Source organism: Pelodiscus sinensis, chromosome 20 (genome assembly GCF_052426305.1).
Source record: "Pelodiscus sinensis isolate ZL-2025 chromosome 20, ASM5242630v1, whole genome shotgun sequence".
NCBI lineage: Eukaryota > Metazoa > Chordata > Testudines > Trionychidae > Pelodiscus > Pelodiscus sinensis.
Genome location: NC_143071.1, coordinates 21,358,870 through 21,378,445, shown reverse-complemented (window position 1 = coordinate 21,378,445; position 19,576 = coordinate 21,358,870). Strand labels below are relative to the sequence as shown.

The window sequence follows — 19,576 nt, the reverse complement described above, 5'->3', positions numbered from 1 at the left end:
TATCAACATGGCACTCACCTCTGCAGCTCTTTCAAAGACACTGTGACTTTCAGGCTGTGTCCAAGAATGAAGAGGGCAGCTAAGATATCTGCCCACTGGACCATCTCACCTAGAGGTCCCCCCTTCAGCACCCTGGGGCTGAAAACATCCCCTGACTCCTCTGTCAGGAAGCCAATGTGAACCAAGATCTAGAGAGAAAAGGAGAGAGAATGGTGCTGTGATGGCCAGGCAGCATGAAACATGGCTATGTAGGCAGAACTCAGACATGAGAATGGTGAGCAAGAGAAACTACAGAGGGAGCCAGACTGAATGATGAGCAAGAGAAACTACAGAGGGAGCCAGACTCTAAGGTCCTCATGCAGATGTTACTCAGCCTTCACCCAGGCAAAACTCTCTGGATGATTCTTCCAAACTTGGTGCCCACTTAAATCCATGTTTTGGCACCAAAGTAGGAAGCCTGCTCTTTAGAGGTGGCCAGCTCTGACTGCCTGCATGGACTTCAGTGGGCATTGTGGGTGCTCAGCATCACTCAGGGCCATTGACTGCAGTTTTGTCTGTGTGATGAATGAGAACATGCATCAGCATTTGGCCCATGGACATTAGGATGGGTGACTGATTTACACAAGGACTGAGAAGTCTTTAATTGTTTCTATCTAAGCCCAGCCTAATGCAGGTGGCTGGACTGCTGACCTAGCTTGCACGTCCTCAGGAATGACACCTCTACCTGTCGTACCACCAGTCTCTGAAGGCACAAGTAGTATGTGGCTACTGAAGTCACACCTGCCACTCAGCCTAGTGTTCAGCTCAGGAGAAGCTGAGTTTAAGGCGCTCTGAATGTAGTTAGGAGACATGCTCATGATTCACTGTGGACAACCAGCTCATTCCCCCACTGGAAACAGGCTAGATTTAAGGGACTTTCTAGCTCATCCTGAACAACCTTCAGTTTACTGTGGTACAAGCAGTACAACTGGTGCTGGAGGTGAATGCAAAGGACGTGTCAGTCCAAAATAATTCTCCCTAAATTCATCCTTCACCTGCTTTTGATCCCTCTGTCTGCCCTTCAGTTTCTGTGCCAGGCTATGGGTCGCCAGAAGCCACTGTGAGGCCAAGTGCCGGATTCTCTTCTTCATGAAGATCAAGGATTCCTTGCCACTCCCGATTAGCTCAAGAAGGTAAGAGAGGTTGTTCCGAAAAGCTGCCTAGGAAAAAAAGAGAGTCTGCTTTTTAGGATATGTCTACGTGACGAGCCAGCGTGTGAGTCCCCTGCTTGTGTACATGGACCCATCCAGCCTCTCATCACGTTAGCACAAGGGGAAATAGCAGCAAAGCACAGGGAGCAGCAGTGAAGGCACAGCTGAGCCATGCTAAGTCCAACCCCTCCTGAAACTGGCCTGGCTGGTTCTTTTCCTGGAGCAAGTGCAGTCATCCTCTGGCTGATCTGTCCAAAACACATGGGCAAGGTGAAATCAGCCACTATGTGTTACACAGAAGGAACGGCACCCTTGGTTAGCATCAGTTCCTAACTTGGGCAGCACCAGATAAGAGATAGGGAAAGGGACAGACTTGCTGAGCTGGAATGGGTCTTGGGCCCTGTGGGGAGTGAGGTGAGGTTAAAAGAGGCCAGAAGGTGACAAGCATGGGGGGAGGGATAGCTCAGTGGCTTGAGCCTTGGGCTGCTAAACCCAGGATTGTGAGTTTAGCCCTTGAGGGGGCCATTTAAGGATCTGGGGCAAATCTGTCAGGGATGGTACTTGGTCCTGCTGTGAAGGTGGGGAACTGGACTTGATGACCTTTCAAGGTCCCTTCCAGCTCTATGAGATAAGTATATCTCCATAAGAGAAGAGTCTCAACTTCCAAACAGGCCTGCTTTAGGTGAGAGCCTAGGCTGCCCACACTATGGCTAAGTGGGACTTCTTGTTGGGCCATACAGTATCCTCCAGAACTGTAAATGAACACTCCATTCCCGAAAGGTGTGCCTAGGAACTGTTGGCTGTCTGGAGGTACAGTCTGCCTATGCAAGCTGCCAAGGCAGCAGGGATTAGTACTCACAAATTACAGCCCATCGTACAACACTGGGCTGCTTCCTGGGGGAGCAGAGCCATGGTGACAGCTGAAAGCACCAATATCTTCAGTCAAAAGTGTTGGCAGCTGAAGCATTTAAAATCTCCCCTAGGGATTACACCTGAGCAAAACCTCAGTGTCCCCCACTAACCAACTGGGGTCTCCTGACTATCTGCTAACTTCCCCAAGAATAAATAAAATCTTTTACTGGCATGGCAGGCTGCATCCATGCATGAATACATCTCTAAGGGTATGTCTACACAGCAACATTATTTTGAAATAACTTAGTCCGTGTCTACACAGCAGGCAGTTATTTCAAAATACTGTAAAGTGGAGGACTTCTTACTCCAACTCCTGTAACCCTCAATGTACGAGGAATAAGAGGAGTCAGAGGAAGACTACGCTATTTTGAAATAAGTGCTGTGTAGATGCTCCCTGTTACAAAATAAGCTATTTTGAAATAAGCTAGGGTATGTCTACACTACCACCCTAGTTCGAACTAGGGTGGTTAATGTAGGCAACCGGAGTTGCAAATGAAGCCCGGGATTTGAATTTCCCGGGCTTCATTTGCATATTGCCAGGCGCCGCCATTTTTAAATGTCCGCTAGTGCGGACTCCGTGCCCGTGGCTACACGCGGCACGAACTAGGTAGTTCGGATTAGGCTTCCTATTCCGAACTACCAGTACACCTCGTTCCACGAGGAGTAACGGTAGTTTGGAATAGGAAGCCTAATCCGAACTACCTAGTTCGTGCCGCGTGTAGCCGCGGGCACGGAGTCCGAACTAGAGGACATTTAAAAATGGCAGCGCCCGGCAATATGCAAATGAAGCCCGGGAAATTCAAATCCCGGACTTCATTTGCAACTCCGGTTGCCTACATTAACCACCCTAGTTCGAACTAGGGTGGTAGTGTAGACATACCCCTACAGATTTGACGTAGCACAGTTTGCGTAGTTTATTTCGATTAAGCCCTGCAGTATAGATGCACCCTGAGTGGGCAGTGGCGGATCACTGTGCCACTGACCAAGTGTGCTCAGGAAAACACTATGCTAGGAAACTATGCTAGTGTTAAGGTTAGAGATTAATGCATGTGCTTAAGGTATACAGAGCCATAGTGTCATGATCATGAGGGTTAGCCAGCATCCTGGGGACTAAGGGGTTAAATATGTCCCTTACCTAAACCAGGTGGCAGGCAGCCAATAGAAATGTAGGTAGGAATTTCAAACTGGGACAAAGGAATTTTTGGGGTTTTCTCTCCTTTGTGTTGGGTAGTTTCTCTCCAGCTATTGAAGGGGACAGGATGTCTCCCTCTAAGAAAATACTCTTCACAGTCTGTAAGTAGAATAAAGTTTTATGGTTTGGGAAATGGGATCTGATGTCTGTGCATTTAAAAATGGGTTTTGCTCTCCTTTGTAACTAAGTCCCTGGCCCATGATAAATTTCTCCTCCATGAGTATATTATTTTGTTACTTTTCCAACTAGTCATTATGCTTGCAACAGGAATATTGTGGTGATAATAAAAGTAATTTCTCTTTCATTTTTATTAACCTGGTAGGGTATGTCTACACTACCACCCTAGTTCGAACTAGGGTGGTAATGTAGGCAACCGGAGTTGCAAATGAAGCCCGGGATTTGAATTTCCTGGGCTTCATTTGCATCTCGCCGGGCGCCGCCATTTTTAAATGTCCGCTAGTGCAGACTCCGTGCCACGCGGCTACATGCGGCACCGACTAGATAGTTCGGACTAGGCTTCCTATTCCGAACTACCATTACTCCTCGTTTCACTAGGGTTAGGGTCACGAGGAGTAACGGTAGTTCGGAATAGGAAGCCTAGTCCGATCTACCTAGTCCGTGCCGCGTGTAGCCGTGCGGCACGGAGTCCGCACTAGCGGACATTTAAAAATGGCGGTGCCCAGCGAGATGCAAATGAAGCCCGGGAAATTCAAATCCTGGGCTTCATTTGCAACTCCGGTTGCCTACATTAACCACCCTAGTTCGAACTAGGGTGGTAGTGTAGACATACCCGTATTGGTTAATGGTTGTGCTCTGGTTTCTTCTTTACGGGTGAGATTTCCCAAGTGACCTTTCCCCTGATTTTTGTATCAACGCTTGGGTGGTGGCAGCGGAGATTCTATCCCCAAAATCTAGGTTGTTAAGATTTTGGAGGGAAGTTTTATACCAAAGCCTGGTAGATAAGGTTTTGGGGTACTTTTGCTGGCCCCCACTCCTGCATATATCATGCCAGAGTGGGGAAGGAGCCATAACACATAGTCTCAGCCAAACAAATGCTAAGCCAGCTCCCATTTGACAGGGATATGGACACCATCTGTAATTCAAGGCTCTTTGCTCTGATAGACCCTCTAATACAGATTTCTTTCAGAACCATTTGCAGCTTCTGACTTTACTCTCTTGCCTGGAGATGTTGATCCAGCAGCCCACAGAAGAATATACTGAAAGGAGGGGGGACAGGCTGGCACAAAGGCCCGCCCTGCCCTTACCTGTACTCGATCTGGTGGCTTTGAGGAAGGCATGGCTGCTGTTTGATTTCTCCAAGGCAGTGGAGGGCAAAACCACTCGACTTCACTGAGGTAGATGAGGAATGAGCATTCTGTGCCATCCACGCCGAAAAATGCATAGCAGGGGTCAGACGTCCACCTGGCCCGCATCCACTGCAAGTCAGGCAAAGACAGATCAATGGGATGAGCTCTGCAAACCCCACTGCTGGAAACATGTGTATTGGGCATCTTGTGCAGAAATCTAAGAATGCTCTAATTCCACAGAAATAACACTAGGTGCCCATTGTGAACCCTGTCGCATGCAACCTTCCAGACCTTTCCATGTGGAACCTTGGGAGGCAGGGGGAATAAAATGGAAGGAGATCCACAAAAGATTTATACTTCCCTCATCAACCAGCACCACTGTCTCACATCCCAATGTGGGCACCACAGAAGGGCAGAGGTTATTAGTCTCCACAGCAGAACTAGGTTCACAGAAACACAACTGCACTGTGACCAATTTTGCAGTGAAAATTTAAGCAGGAAAGTAGTATTAGAGGCCTCAGTTTCTATTTCCATTCCATCTGCTTACATTATCTACATTACAACAAGATCCTCACGGCACTTCCCCAGTTGAGTAGGAGTTTGTCACACTATCCTTGGTCATATTTCCTGGGCCAGTGCTTGTGCTTGTGCAGGGATAACCTGTGTTATCCCTACAGTGTAAGTTTCTAAGAACAAGCAACTTGCTAAGGACTGAATAAATAACTCCTTAAAATGTACATTTATTTAACTACTAGCCAATTACCCCGTCATAAGACGGGATTTTCAGGTCTCTCCTCCACGGCGGTCTTCTCTCCTGAGCCTCTGGTCTCTCACTCCATGTCTCTCTCTCTCTCTCTCTCCTCCTCCTACTGCCTCTCCCTCTCTCAGTTCTCCTCCACCTTCTGCCTCTCTCTTCGTCTCTCTCTTTCACTTCTCCCCCTCCTTCCTCTCACTCTCCCTTTCTCTTCTCTTCCCCCTCCTGCCTCTCACGCTCTCTCCACTCCGTCTCTCTCTTTCTCTTCTCCCCCTCCTGCCTCTCACTCTCTCTCCACTCCGCTCTCTCTTTCTCTTCTCCCCCTCCTGCCTCTCATGCTCTCTCCACTCCATCTCTCTCTTTCTCTTCTCCCCCTCCTGCCTCTCACTCTCTCTCCGCTCTCCTCTGTCTCCATCAGGGATGCACACTCATCCAGGCCCCGCCCCCTGGGCGTGTACATCACCGCCCCACCCCCTTCGCCTCCTGCTGTGGCGCTCCGCTGACTTCTGCGCTGCTCAGCGGGCTACCACGTGGGAGCAAGCAGAACAAACGGCCTCTCTCTCTCTTCTCCTCCTACTGCCTCGCCCTCTCTCTCTCTCAGCTCTCATCTGCCTCCTGCCTCTCTCTCCATCTCTCTCTTTCTCTTCTCCCCCTCCTGCCTCTCACTCTCTCTCCGCTCTCCTCTGTCTCCATCAGGGATGCACACTCATCCAGGCCCCGCCCCCTGGGCGTGTACATCACCGCCCCACCCCCTTCGCCTCCTGCTGTGGCGCTCCACTGACTTCTGTGCTGCTCAGCGGGCTACCACGTGGGAGCAAGCAGAACAAACGGCCTCTCTCTCTCTTCTCCTCCTACTGCCTTGCCCTCTCTCTCTCTCAGCTCTCATCTGCCTCCTGCCTCTCTCTCCATCTCTCTCTTTCTCTTCTCCCCCTCCCGCCTCTCACTCTGTGTTTCTCTTCTCCTACTGCTGCGTCTCTCTCACTCTCTCTCTCGCTGTCCTCCGCCTCCTCTCTGCCTCCTCTGTTCTCCTCTCTGTCTGCTCCGCTTTCCTCCTTTTGAATCCGGCGCCCTTTCCTGATGTCAGAGACAAATGCTCGTCCAGGCCCCGCCCCCTGGCTTTTCCCTGTGGGTGGTGCTGTTGCCTCTCGCCATTGTGCTTAGCTGACTTCTGCGCCGCTCAGCCAGGCTGCCGTGCTGCAGCAAGCGGCGCAAGCGGTCATTTGGGCCCTGCACTCCCCATGCAGCCCAGAGAGAACAGCCACTGTTTCAGCGTTACAGAGTCACAGACATTGGGCTACTATATATATGACTAGCCAATTAGCCCGTCATAAGATGGGATTTTCGGGACTCTCCTCCACGTCCTATTCCTTTTCTATCTCGGTCTTCTCTCCTGAGCCTCCGGTCTCTGCTCCACCTCTCTCTCTTTCTCTCCTCCTCCTACTGCCTCCCCCCCTCAGCTCTCCTCCACCTCCTGCCTCTCTCTCCGTCTCTTTCTTTCTCTTCTCCCCCTCCTGTCTCTCACTATCTCTTTCTCTTCTCCTCCTGCCTCTCACTCTCTTTCTGCTTTCCTCTGCTTCCTTTCTGTCTCCTCTGCTCTCCTCTCTGTCTCCGTTGGGGATGCACGCTTGTCCAGGCCCTGCCTCCTGGCCGTGTACGTCACCGCCCCACCCCCCTTCGCCTCCCGCCATGGCGCTTGGCTGACTTCTGCGCTGCTCATCCGGTCCACAGTGCAGAAGCAAGCGGCCCAAATGGCTGTTTGGGCTCTGTGGTCCCCGTGCAGCACCCCCATGCTGCATGGGGACCGCAGAGCCCAAACGGCCATTTGTGCTGCTTGCTCCTGAGTGGCGCAGAAGTCAGCCAAGCGCCATGGCGGGATGTGAAGGACATTACAGAGGCAACAGTGCTGCCCAGAGGCAACAGACAATGTTACAGCATTACAGAGTCATAGACACTGGGCTACTATATATATGCTAGGAGTGTGATACTTTGTCCTGCCTGCAGGCGGTAATGTGTAGTACCACTCTTCTAGCACTAGAACTGGCTGGAAAGCAAGAGTTCTGTCTTGTGAAAAATGTCAGGTTTTTTATATTTATCATTCCACATCAGAATGAAAAATGAGATCTTTCAAAATGTTTCACAGAAACCCATGAGAGTCTTCGATCCAAATGGCCAATATCCCATGTTTAGGGCACTCAGCTGGGAGGTGAGAAGCCCAAGTTTAAGTCCTGGTCTGTCTCTACTTTTAGCCAGAAATTTCATCCTGGATCTGAGAAACCTTCCTAACAAAAGTTGCAATGATAACAATAGGTGTCCATTAAAAGTTTCAGTTTTGCCAAAAAAGGGTTTGTCAAAAATTCTGAACAAGCCTTTTTTAATGCATCATCTGCGATGCCTGGAATGCACACCAGGATAAAACACTGCCTTTGCAATGGCACTACTGACATAACAGTGCAGAGCCCTAGCTAGTGAAAAGCAGTGTAGAGCCATGGACAAAGCCACCTTCTTGAACTCAGGGCTGCTTTGGGCAGGGGGCTGGACTCAATGACCTCCTGAGGTCTCTTCCAGCCCTATGATTCTATGATGGTGAGTACTGGGAGAATGAAAAATATAACTGTGCTGTCCTATTAATAAGCTCTTTAATATTTTTCACGTGGACTTAGCAAGGCATAATTTAAGTGAAGACTGAAGTAGGAAGCTGGGCAAACTTTTAATTCAGGAGTAGACAAGATATGTGTCAAGGGCCGGATCTGGCCTGCCAGCTCATGGGATCCAACCCCTGGACCCTCCTGCCATGACCCTCAGACACACAGCAACCACTGTTTTAAGCCAGAGTTGCTCCGTGTGCCTGTCTGCTCTGGTAGAAGGAGGAGGCTTCATGTGAGCTCCCCACTTCTAGTCTAATCTTCAGCTCCTATTGGCCAGAAACAACCGGCCAATAGGAACTGACCCCAGTCAATCTCTCAGTTCCTATTGGCTGGAAACAACCAGCCAATAGAAGCTGAGAGATTGGCCTATGGGACAGGAGCAGCACAAGTCTCTCCCCCCTCCTTGAGCTGAAAGCCACATGGAGGGAAGAGCCTGCATTTTCAAGTGGTCTGGGGCTGCAGCTGGCAGGGAGCCCAGCCTGCCTTGGGAGTGCTTCAGGGCTGCTGGCTGGGAGATGCAAGTGTCTCCAAGACAGAGCCTGCCTCTGGCACCCCTATCCTTCGTCCACCCCAATCCCTCCCCCAAATCACCATCCAAACCTTCTACCTTCCCCCCCGGCCCAAGGTCATAACTCCCTCCCAGACCCTGTACTTCCTCCTACACCCTTCTCCAAGGCCAGAATCCTCTCCTGCACCTATATTTCCTGCCTGACCCTACACTGCAATCCCCTGACCCAGGTCACAACCCCCTCCTTCACCCAACTCCCTCTCAGACTTCACGCTGTCTCCTACACCCCAGTCCCTTACCCCATGCACCTTTCTGTACCCAACCTCCACTCTAGACCCTGCATTTCCTCCACAGAAAAGTGTGGCCCTTAACTGCTTTCCACAATCTTGGGGTGGCCTTCCCACCAAAAATTATTGCCCACCCTGTTTTAATTACTTCACGTAAAGCTGCTGACTGCCAAAGCAGCAGCATGCCCCAGGCCAACTGACAAAGGTATGCTCATCTGAGAGCACATTGTGTTGAGAGTTGAGACTCGTGTCACGTTACCCTTATGAAATACAATGTCTTTTGTGATGCCTAAATTATTTCCCAGACACTTGATAATGCTCCAGATTTTTTTTTTTAATCTGATGGTTCTTTCCCTTGCCAGGCTCCATGCTTAAATAATTCAACAAGACATAAAGGCCTGGCCACATTAATCATGAACACCTAGTGAGCTGTAGACAAAGGATGCCCAGCTCTTTGTCCACTCTCAATGAATTGCTTTGTTCTGCGCTCTCCCTCCACAACACATGCACCACATGTTCTGCTGCCTGATCCTCTAGTGCACTCTGAATGGGAGCATTATGTTCTTGTCTGTGTAATGGGAAGCTGAGCCTGATATACGTTTACACAGTGAGAGGGTGAAAGGGAGAATTTTACTTGATTTTAAAGGGATCATCAGCCATTTCCTAACCTAGTGGTTTTAAAACTTTTTTTCTCATTGCCCAGTTGAAGAAAATTGTTTATGCCCGTGACCCAACATAATTTGACTAGAGTGATAACTCCGGAGTGGGCCTGAGGATGGGAGCTCCAGCTTTGGGGGAGTCAGGGCTGGTGCAGGAGGGGCTTACCTTGAGCAGCTCCTGGTCAGCGGTGCAGCAGGGGCACTAAGGCAGCTTCTTGCCTTTCCTGGCACTGCAGACCATGTTGTCCCCAGAAGCAGCCAACAGCAGGTTCTGGCCAATGGGAGTGCAAAGCTAGTGCTCACAGCAGGAGCAGTGCACAGAGCCCTATGCACTCTTCTGCCCCCAATCCTCACCTAGGAGCCGGGCTTGCTGCCAGCTGCTCCTGGGGTGCAGCACAGTCTGCAGTGCCAGGACAGGAATTGTTCTCCCTGCAGCAACGAGACCCAAGGCCTGGCATTCCATGACCCACTACTGTCCTAATCCATCCCACCTTTTGGATTGCCGGTTCTCTCATTTTACCCTGGCAATTGCTTTGTTGCCATTGGCTCTGGCTTCCATCCAGGTCTTAATTTTCACTCCAACCATTAAGACCTGTTTTTAGAAGATAGCAGGAGGAAGGAGGATTAATTCACCAGGCCATCAAGTAAAACAGAAGATGTGGCTCTCCATAGCATTGTAGACATCTCTACTCAGAAGGGAAAGTGGTACCATTCCCACTGATAGCTGGTGATCTGATCCAAGGCATGGAGTTCACATGTTTATTCATAAAAATGGGGGTTAACCCACTCTGTAGCTAATGGGAAAGAAGATCTTGATCCCTTCCTGGATAGCATTGGGTAGGAGAGTAGTCAAGATGGAAATAGAACCCGTCACAGCCATTGACTGCCTTCTTTCCATAGGAAGTTGCCTCAAAATCATTTTCATGTGTCTGTCGTGAGATGACTCACCTCCACTTTTCCAGAGCAGTCAGGGTATTTGGGGTCTCTGGGCACCTCACACTGGTCCCGTCTGCCTTCTAACCCTGAGGAAAGAGAATTCAGATACAGGGGAAATAGGAAACTTTTAGGAGAATGGAAACTCTAGAATTTAGGCTAGGTCTAGACTACAGGGCTTTATCAGAAAAAGCTCTGCATTTTGCGTAGCTTTTTCTGCTATTTTTTTCAGAAGAGGCTTTTCCGCCATTTGAGCAACTTATAATGGTTCAAGCCCCCTCTAAATCACTCTAGGTATGTCTACACTACAAAGTTAATTCGAACTAACAGACGTTAGTTCGAATTAACTTTGATAGGCGCTACACTAGCGCTCCGCTAGTTCGAACTTAATTCGAACTAGCGGAGCGCTTAGTTCGAACTAGGTAAACCTCATTCTACGAGGACTAAGCCTAGTTCGAACTTACTCTGGCCAACTCTGGCCAACACCAGGGAAACTCTATTGCCCCCCCCCCTCCCAGCTCCGGACCCTTTAAAGGGGCACGGGCTGGCTACGGTGCCCGTGCCAGGTGCAAGCCTGCCAGCACCCAGCTAGCAGATCCTGCACATGGCATGGCTCGAGCCAGCCACCCGATGTCCCCCAGCCCTCCCCCTCTTCCCGGGACCAGGCTGGCGGCTCCCGGGAGCTTGCCCGGGAACGCAAGAGGCGGGCACCCGCCTGGTCTAGTGCGGACATCGTGGACCTCGTCCACGACCTCCGCACTAGGCACAGGAAAGTGGCCATCTAGGGCAGGAGAGCTGCCAGCCTGGCCACCCAGGAGCAGGTTTGCATGAAAATCAAGATGGTCCACTGAGACCCCCGACCCTGAGCCCTGAGCTTACAATGGCCGTACTGGGTCAGACCAAAGGTCCATCTAGCCCAGTAGCCTGTCTGCCAACAGTGGCCAACCCTAGGGACTCTGGAGGGGATGGACCGAAGACAGTGACCAAGCCATTTGTCTAGTGCCATCCCTCTCCAGCCTTCCACAAACCTTGGGCAGGGACACCACTCCTACCCCCTGGCTAATACCACTCCATGGACACAACCTCCATCATTTTATCTCACTTCTCTTTAAACTCTGTTCTAGTTGTAGCCTTCACAGCCTCCTGCAGCAAGGAGTTGCACAGGTTGACTCTTTGCTTTGTGAAGAACAACTTTCTGTTACTAGTTTGAAGCCTGCTACCCATTCCTTTCCCTTGGTGTTCTCCAGTCCTTCTATTATGGGAACTAATGAAGAACTTTTCTGTATGCACCCTCTCCACCCCACTCCTGCTTTTAGAGACCTCTATCCTATCCCCCCTCAGTCTCCTCTTTTCTAAACTGAAAAGTCCCAGTCTCTTTAGCCTCTCTTCATATAGGACCGGTTCCAAACCCCTGATCATTGTAGTTGCCCTCCCCTCTCCCACACTCTCCCTTCCCCTCTCCCACCTCCTTTTCCCAGTCTCCCCGAGTTTTGTTCAATAAAGAGAGATTCTATTTTTGACCACACGTTTTCTTTATTTTGTACATCAGGAAGAGGGGCTAGGGAAGGGTAAGTGGAAGGAGGTGAGGGAGGAATGGGGTACGAGCCCCCGATGGGGAGGACTGGGCTAGCTCTGCAGGCTTCTGGGGGTGGAAGCTCTCCTGCAGCTCCCCAATTGCCCCCTCTCCCCAGATGGCAGCCTGTGGCAAGTGCAGCTGGGCTGATGGCCAAGTGGTGTGATGTGCCCAGTGTGGGCACTCAGGGCACTCCAAGCCAGGACTGCTTTGCAAGCGGGGCACCCCTGAGAACTGTCTGTCCAGGGTGGGGGTCGGGTTCCTTTAAGCACAGCCCTCGGCTAGCCTGAGGCAGCAGCTCCACGCTCTAAGTCCTCCTCTGATGCCCTGCCGGCACTGCTTCCGGCCATCCTTAACCCCGGTTCAGGGTCCACTTAATGTGGACATGCTAGTTCGAATTAGCAAAACGCTAATTCGAACTAGTTTTTTAGTCTGGATCCGTTAGTTCGAATTAGCTTAGTTCGAATTAACTAATTCGAACTAAGTTAGTTCGAATTAGCGCTGTAGTGTAGATATAACCTCTGCCAGCTTGGTTGAGCCTAACTGAAACCTTTGGACCAGAGAAATATTTGCATGCAGTTATACCTGCACATAGAGTGACTGGAATTTATTGCAATACTGCAAATACTAGCTCCAGCACACAAAGGTAGAACTGAAATTCCTGCTAAAACCCCCAGATTGCATAGAATCACCTAAAAAGATCTAACAAAAACTTTTAGAAAAACTACAAATAGTCTAGTAGCACTTTAAAGACTAACAAAACATGTAGATGTTTCATGAGCACAACCCACTTCTTCAGATGACTGGAGTGTTGGAAGGCTCCCTCCCCCACTTGGCTACCCCTCCGAAGCCATAAAAACTTAAAAGCTTCTGTGGGTAGCCAAGTTAGTCTGTAACTAGAAAAACTTAAAAAACAACAAATAATCTTGCAGCACCTTAAAGACTAACAAAATGTAGATGATATCATGAGCTTTCATGGACACAACCTATTCCTTCAGATGTGAGATAAAGACACAGCATCACCTGTGGGGAGGGTGCATTAGAATACCCATTTTCCAGAGAGACAAACTGAGGCACAAAATGGTAACGTGCCTTGCTTAAGGTCACTCTGTGCATGGAGCCCTGTGGGCTCTTCTGCCCCCAGAGCAGACTTCCTTACTGTCAGGGTGCTTAAACACTGGAATAAATTGCCTAAGGAGGTTGTGGAATCTCCATTTTTGGAGATATATAAGAGCAGGTTAGATAAACATCTATCAGGGATGATCTAGACCAGGACTACTCAGCCCACAGCCCATTTGTTAGTAGCCCGCAGTATGGTTTGGTTTACACGGGATTCAGCACATGGCCCTCAGGTAGGAGCCAAAACAAAAAAGAAGTCAATATAATGGTCTTCTGTTGATATGCATTTTAGAAGTTACATTCTTGGACTGTCATTGGGCATTAAAAGTGCTGTCATATGGGTGGAAATTGGGTCAATGTTGCATTTTAGTAATATCAGCAGAACTGACTTAAATGGGGCCTGCATGTTGTGCAGTCTTGCCTTAATCTTTGTATTCATGCCGTCTGTGTGAAAGAAGCTATTTACATGTATATTTGCATGTATATACAACCACACTTAAGTCGCAGCCTGCAGCATGTGATATGAGTATCATTGTGGCCCCTGGGGCTTCCAAAGTTGAGTAGCCCTGGTCTAGACAGTACTGGGTTCTGCCGTGAGGGCAGGGGACTGGACTCGATGACCTCTCGAGGTCCCTTCCAGTTCTAGTGTTCTATGATTCTGTGACTAGGAGTCAGGTGTCCTGACTGTCAGCCTCTGTTCTGATTGCTAGATCACATTCCCCTTATATTGGCTTGTATTTTTGTTTGAGTTGATGCTATTGTTGGCCTGTTGCTGCTATTTTTTTTAGCTAAATTCCAGGGCATTTTCTAGAGGGAGTTGGGGGGACTCCAGTTCCAGATTTAACCTCTGATCACTCCTTGTACATTCTTTTAATAATCCGTAAATAGGCTTTTGTATCTAGGGGCGTACTTGACAGGCATACAGGCACACACTGTAAAATTGCAACCAACTGTCCCACTGAGCTGTCAGATACAGAGCTAGCCCCTGGGGCTATCACTGCCAACGCGTTCAGGTCAATTTGTGCTCTCAGAATAGCTCACACTGTGCAGAGGGTAGGCGTTCTGAAACAAGCACTGACAAACAATGCAGAGTGAGTGCAACTCACCAGCCCCCACCGGGACACATGCACTGTAGCCTGGCCACCCAGCTAACTCATGGGGTTATTAGTCCAGGATACATTTTAACTAGAGGTGGGTCCGAAGAAGCAATGTTCATTCTACTGAAGCTTTCGGCTCAGGGTCTGGGTTCAAGGCAGAACTGGGGATGATGTCTAAGTGTGTAGCCTATGCTGCCAAAAACTTCCAAGGTACTTTTACAAGTGTTAAGTCCCAAAAGGCAGAACTACAAGAGCTGATCTCAGGGAATTTCTGGCCTGCTGAATTATAGAAGTCTTGTCAGATGAGCTGTTCTCATATTTCAGCATTATTTGAAGCAGCAATTCAGACCCTTCTAGTTTTGGATACAACACTCTGTCTATTAGATTTTTATATTGATACCCCTCACTGCAGGTCACTGAAGACTTTCCAAGTATTAAAAATAGATACCAGTAATCTCCTTTTTTCTTTCCCATTAAGTAGCAGTAAAATGCTTGAGGGGGCAAAGATGGAGGTAGTTATACTGAAACAGGATTTGGTATTTAGTTCTGAATGTAATAGATGAATAGTCATTCTTACCCCTTGTGGAACTGAGTGTCAGACTAGGTCTTGCTCCTCTGAAGTTTTGCCTCCTGCCAGCTCATTCTATTGCAGTGTTTCTCAAAGCTGGCCATGGAGTCTGCCAGTGGAGAGGGGGATAGCAAGGGAGGCAGTTGCCCTGGGGCCCCTGAGCCCTTTAATTGTTGGCTAGCAGCCCCAGGGCCGGATGGAGGCATGGGCGAGCCGGGCAGCTGCCCAGGGCACCAACCCACGGGGGGCGCCTGATGGCAGCTGTAAGGGGCGCGCGGCGTCCCTTACAGCTGCCATCAGGAGTTGCGCATCCGGCTCCTGCAGCGCCGGCCCCGCGGCGCCGGACAGCAGCGCCCTTGCCCCTATGGTTGCGGGGCCATACACGGCCCAGCACGTGTGCTACCAGTGCTGGCCGGGCCGGACCGGGCTGGGCAGCGCATGCGCTGTGCGTCCCCAGGGCAGGCCCCAGGCTGTGCGCCAGAGGCCATGGGGGGGGCGGGCCTGTGCATGCACCCTGCACCTGGGGGTGGCACCGCACGCCCGGGCCCAGGGCACCAAAAGGGCTCGGGCCGGCCCTGAGAAGCCCCAAGAAACTTGAGCCACCACTGCCGCAGCCCGAGGCATGGCAGCTGCAATACTTTTTCAGGGTGCTAGCTTGATGAGAGCTAGTGAATGTATGTGTACCTGAATTGGGAGTCACATCCCTCTAGCCCCAACTGCCCCTGGATGTAGCATTGGACAGATGATTCTGGTGCTGTGAGCGCCCATTAATTAGGAAGATGTCAGAGATGGCCAGCTGATTTCTCACTGAGCAGCTATCAGATGGCAACAATATTCAGTCACTACTGACCTGGATCAAATTTGGACTGACATCCATGATTTATAAGCCAAAGAGTAAAGAGAGGAAACAAGACGAGGGTGCAATAGGTATAGCATGCTCCAGTGGTTTGCCTTAGCATGCTGCCAACAACCAGGTGATTATTCACGCTGTTAATGTTAAATAAGGTCTCTGCTGCCCCTGTTCATTAGGAATCCTGACTCCAGAATATGGATGGGCATTACACATTGATATTAGGACATGAGCAGACAATATTTTACTGTCTCATCCACACCTCTTCTGGTGTCAGGGATGCAGCTAGGGCTGTCCAGAATATTGAGCTTCTGCGGCTGCAGAAGAAATATTAGCAGGCTGATAAATATTTCAAGCTCCAGGGATGGGTTGAGTGCATGCAGAGGAAGCAGCATTGATATGCTCTTGTGCCCATCACATTAATCTTGGGGGAGGGGAGGGTAACCAAGCACATTTGCAACTTCTAAAGATCTGGTTGGACTCAGCAAGGCAACGGCTCCAGCAGGAGGGAAGACAAAGAGACAACAGTCTGACGTGCAGTGAGCCTGGCTGGCTTTGTTACAGGGGGTTGATTGAGAAGGCCCAAGCAGGTCATTGCCCTTCTACAGAAAGCTCTTCTCTCATCCTCTCTCTCTGCCCCTTCCTGCTTGCCACAGCTCTTTCGAGCTCTACTCCTTGGTGCTGAGCAGCATGGAGTTTCCTTGCAAGCCCTAGTACCACTAACCAGCTGGGCTTTCACTGCTTCCCTTCATTCAGATTGCTTCCCCTATCAGCTGCAGTGGATATTCTGGCTGAAATCCACAGCTGGCTCCACTTGGTCAGCCAACATTGGGAGCAGATATATGGACTCCTGGTGATTCCGGTTCTCTGGAAAAACCAAACTCAGCCCAGGAGGTCTAGTGGTGCCACTGGAACTTGTGCTGTGGCAGAAAGGAGGGAGAGAGCTGAAGAAAGGAAGAAGGGGGAAAAGGAATGAATGGGGCAGGGTCAAAGGCAGACACTGAAGTGTTTGCCCTCAGACGTAAATCAGAGTTCTGTATTGTGTCTACGGGGGATTATTTTCTTCAGTAGATTAATATTAAATAAATGCATTATCACTACAGGCAGTCCCCGACTTACGCGGATCCGACTTACGTCGGATCCGCACTTACAAACGGAGCTTTCTCGCCCCGGAAGTCGGGGCGAGAAAGCCCCGTTCGTAAGCTGCTCCAGTGCCCCTGGTCTGCTGGAGACCGTCTCCAGCAGACCAGGGGCACCAGGCAGGTTCCCGCGCTTCTGAGGCTTTGCCAGAGCAAAGCCTCAGAAGCGCGGGAACCACTGCTACTGCCCCTTGAGACCCGGTGCCTGTGGTCTGCTGGGGACGGTCCCCAGCAGACCACAGGCACCCGGACTGAAGCCGCAGTCGTGGGGGGGTCCCGCGCCTCTGAGGCTTTGCCAGAGCAAAGCCTCAGAGGCGCGGGGAACCGCCGCTGCTGCCGCTTTGACTGAAGCGGCAGCAGCGGCGGTTCCCCGCGCCTCTGAGGCTTTGCTCTGGCAAAGCCTCAGAGGCGCGGGACCCCCCCGCGGCTGCGGCTTCAGTCCGGGTGCCTGTGGTCTGCTGGGGACCATCCCCAGCAGACCACAGGCACCCGGACTGAAGCCGCAGCCGTGGCGGGGTCCCTCGCCTCTGAGGCTTTGCCAGAGCAAAGCCTCAGAGGCGCGGCACCCCGCTGCCGCTGCGGCTCTGCTCCCCGTGTCCCTGGTCTGCTGGGGGGGGGGGGCGCAGCTAGTGTGCTCCCCCCCCCAGCAGACCAGGCTTTTGTTTTGGACTCTGGGGCAGAGCAGCTGGGGCGCTGCCGATTGGTCCTGCAGCGCCCGTGGGCACTACTGGACCAACCCGGCAGCACCCCAGCTGCTCTGCCCCAGGTCCTGATTCAGCCGCTGCTGGTCAGTTTCAGCAGCGGCTGAATCAGGACGTCTGGGGCAGAGCAGATGGGGTGCTGCTGGGTTGGTCCAGTAGCACCCCAGCTGCTCTGCCCCAGGCGTCCCCAAGTCAGCTTCTGCTGAAACTGACCAGCGCTGACTACAGGAAGCCCCAGGCAGAGTTGCTCTGCCCCGGGCTTCCTGGAATCAGCTGCTGATCAGTTTCAGCAGCAGCTGGCTTGGGGACGCCTGGGGTTCTTAAGTTGATTCTGTATGTAAGTCAGAACTGGCGGTCAGTTTCAGCAGTGTCTGAATCTGGACAGTTCCGACTTACATACAGATTCAACTTAAGAACAAACCTACAGTCCCTATCTTGTACGTAACCCGGGGACTGCCTGTATTGACATTTTTAATCAGGCAAAGAGCACTGGGAACACAATAATGCACTCCAGGGTGTGCTGTGGGATAAATTGCAGCAGTGCCTTAGCCATGGCGGGTGCATATGGACTTTAGAACATGCACCCTGCAAAAGTGTCTGTGCTTGCTTAGAAAATGGCTTTGCCATTCCAAATACTGGGATGACAAGCCACCATCTTGACCAGCCTCCTTGGAACTGAATCAGGAACTGCACAGCTAAAAGCACAGACTGCCACAGCCTGGCCTAACCAGTGGAGGGTTGCCAGTGTAACAAATTCCTTCCCTCTGAAGAGCAGGCACAGAGGGGAGCCTGTAACATGCTCACCAGTGGTTTACTTTAGCTCTAGCATACCTATAGTCAAGGTGCTTTAGAAATATTAACTCATTAATCCCCAAAGGCTCTATCCTAGTCTACTATTCCCATTGTGCAGGTGGAACAGCGAGGATAAATGACTTGTTCATGGCCATCCAATGAGTCCAATGGGCTGTCAGAGGAGTAATATCACACCTGCCTCTGCAGCACCCAGGGAATAGATTTTTTTCTCATTTGTGCTAGATGTGAGCTAACTATTTCTGCTAAAATACCCCCTCCCACCCACACCCACATTGATCTTTCATCCAAAATGTGAATTGATCCAAAGTGAATAATTCGGGAGATTTGAAATATTCTCATTTGCTTCCACCATTTTTTCATTTTCCTTTGTTTCTGCAGTTCCAGCTTCTGACTGAGCCCATACCCCAAAGGCAGCGTTCCTCTTGGGGGCAGGAGACAATGGCTCACAGTAGTCATTAAACATTTTTATAGCCGAGATCACTTTTGGAATTTAAGGGCAACCCAGGAACCACACAGCCCCTTTTCCCAGGCCCTGTCTCTTCCCTGAAGCCCCACTGCAATCACTCCATCCCCCTCTGAAGGGTGCAGGGTGCTAACTTTGGGAGAGGGCTTAGAGTACAGGAGGGAGTTTGAGGTGTAGGGGCAGGATGGGCTGCTGGCTCCAGGGATTGGGGTTTGGCCTCCCACCAGGCAGCACTTATTGCGGGCAGCTCTTGCAGCATAGCAAGGTTAAGGCAGACTTCTTGCCTGCCCCAGCACCATGCCACTCCTGGAAGGGGCCAACACACCCCTGGGGCTCCTGGAATGGAGGCTGGCGGCATGTGGCTCTCCTGGCACTGCCCCCTCAGCTCTCATTTGCCACAGTTCCTTTTACGTGGCCAATGGGAGCTGTGGGGATGGTGTTTGCAGGCAGAAGCAACGTGCCAAGATCCCTGCTTCCCCCACAGGGACATGTGGCTGTGCTGGCTGCTTCCAGGAGTGGTGTGGGGCTGGGGCTGGGGCTGGGGCAGACAGGGAGCAAGCCAGTCTTAGCAGCAGCCCTTCTGCACCGTCATAGATCATGATTGACCTGTGACTCGCCATCAGCCGGTGATCACTGGCTCAGAGGACCAGTTCTAAGAGAGACAGTCATTTACTTCTGTATCAGCTCACTAGTGACTGAAAGCAGCAACCAATGCTCACTTATACCATGTAACTGTGAGAAGTATCCATATCTTGGGTATTTCTAAAGAGCCTAACAGCTGTTCAGAAAGGGAGTGTCTAAACTATACCCCTTAGGCCTTGTGCAACAAGGTTTGCAAGATCAGCCAGAAAAGGCTTTCCTTGTCG

At 50.7% G+C, this 19,576-nt stretch overlaps 1 protein-coding gene across 1 annotated transcript in view; it reads right to left on the bottom strand.

The window, feature by feature from the left end:
- MGAT5B (alpha-1,6-mannosylglycoprotein 6-beta-N-acetylglucosaminyltransferase B) overlaps positions 1–19,576 on the bottom strand; it is a 275,223-nt gene that overhangs the window by 132,263 nt on the left and 123,384 nt on the right. The window contains exons 5-8 of the mRNA XM_089771960.1: positions 10,403–10,476; positions 4,560–4,730; positions 1,035–1,199; positions 19–188 (exon numbers count right to left, since the gene is read on the bottom strand). Of these exons, the coding sequence (XP_089628086.1) occupies positions 19–188; positions 1,035–1,199; positions 4,560–4,730; positions 10,403–10,476 (580 nt within the window). The remainder of the gene's footprint in view (positions 1–18; positions 189–1,034; positions 1,200–4,559; positions 4,731–10,402; positions 10,477–19,576) is intronic.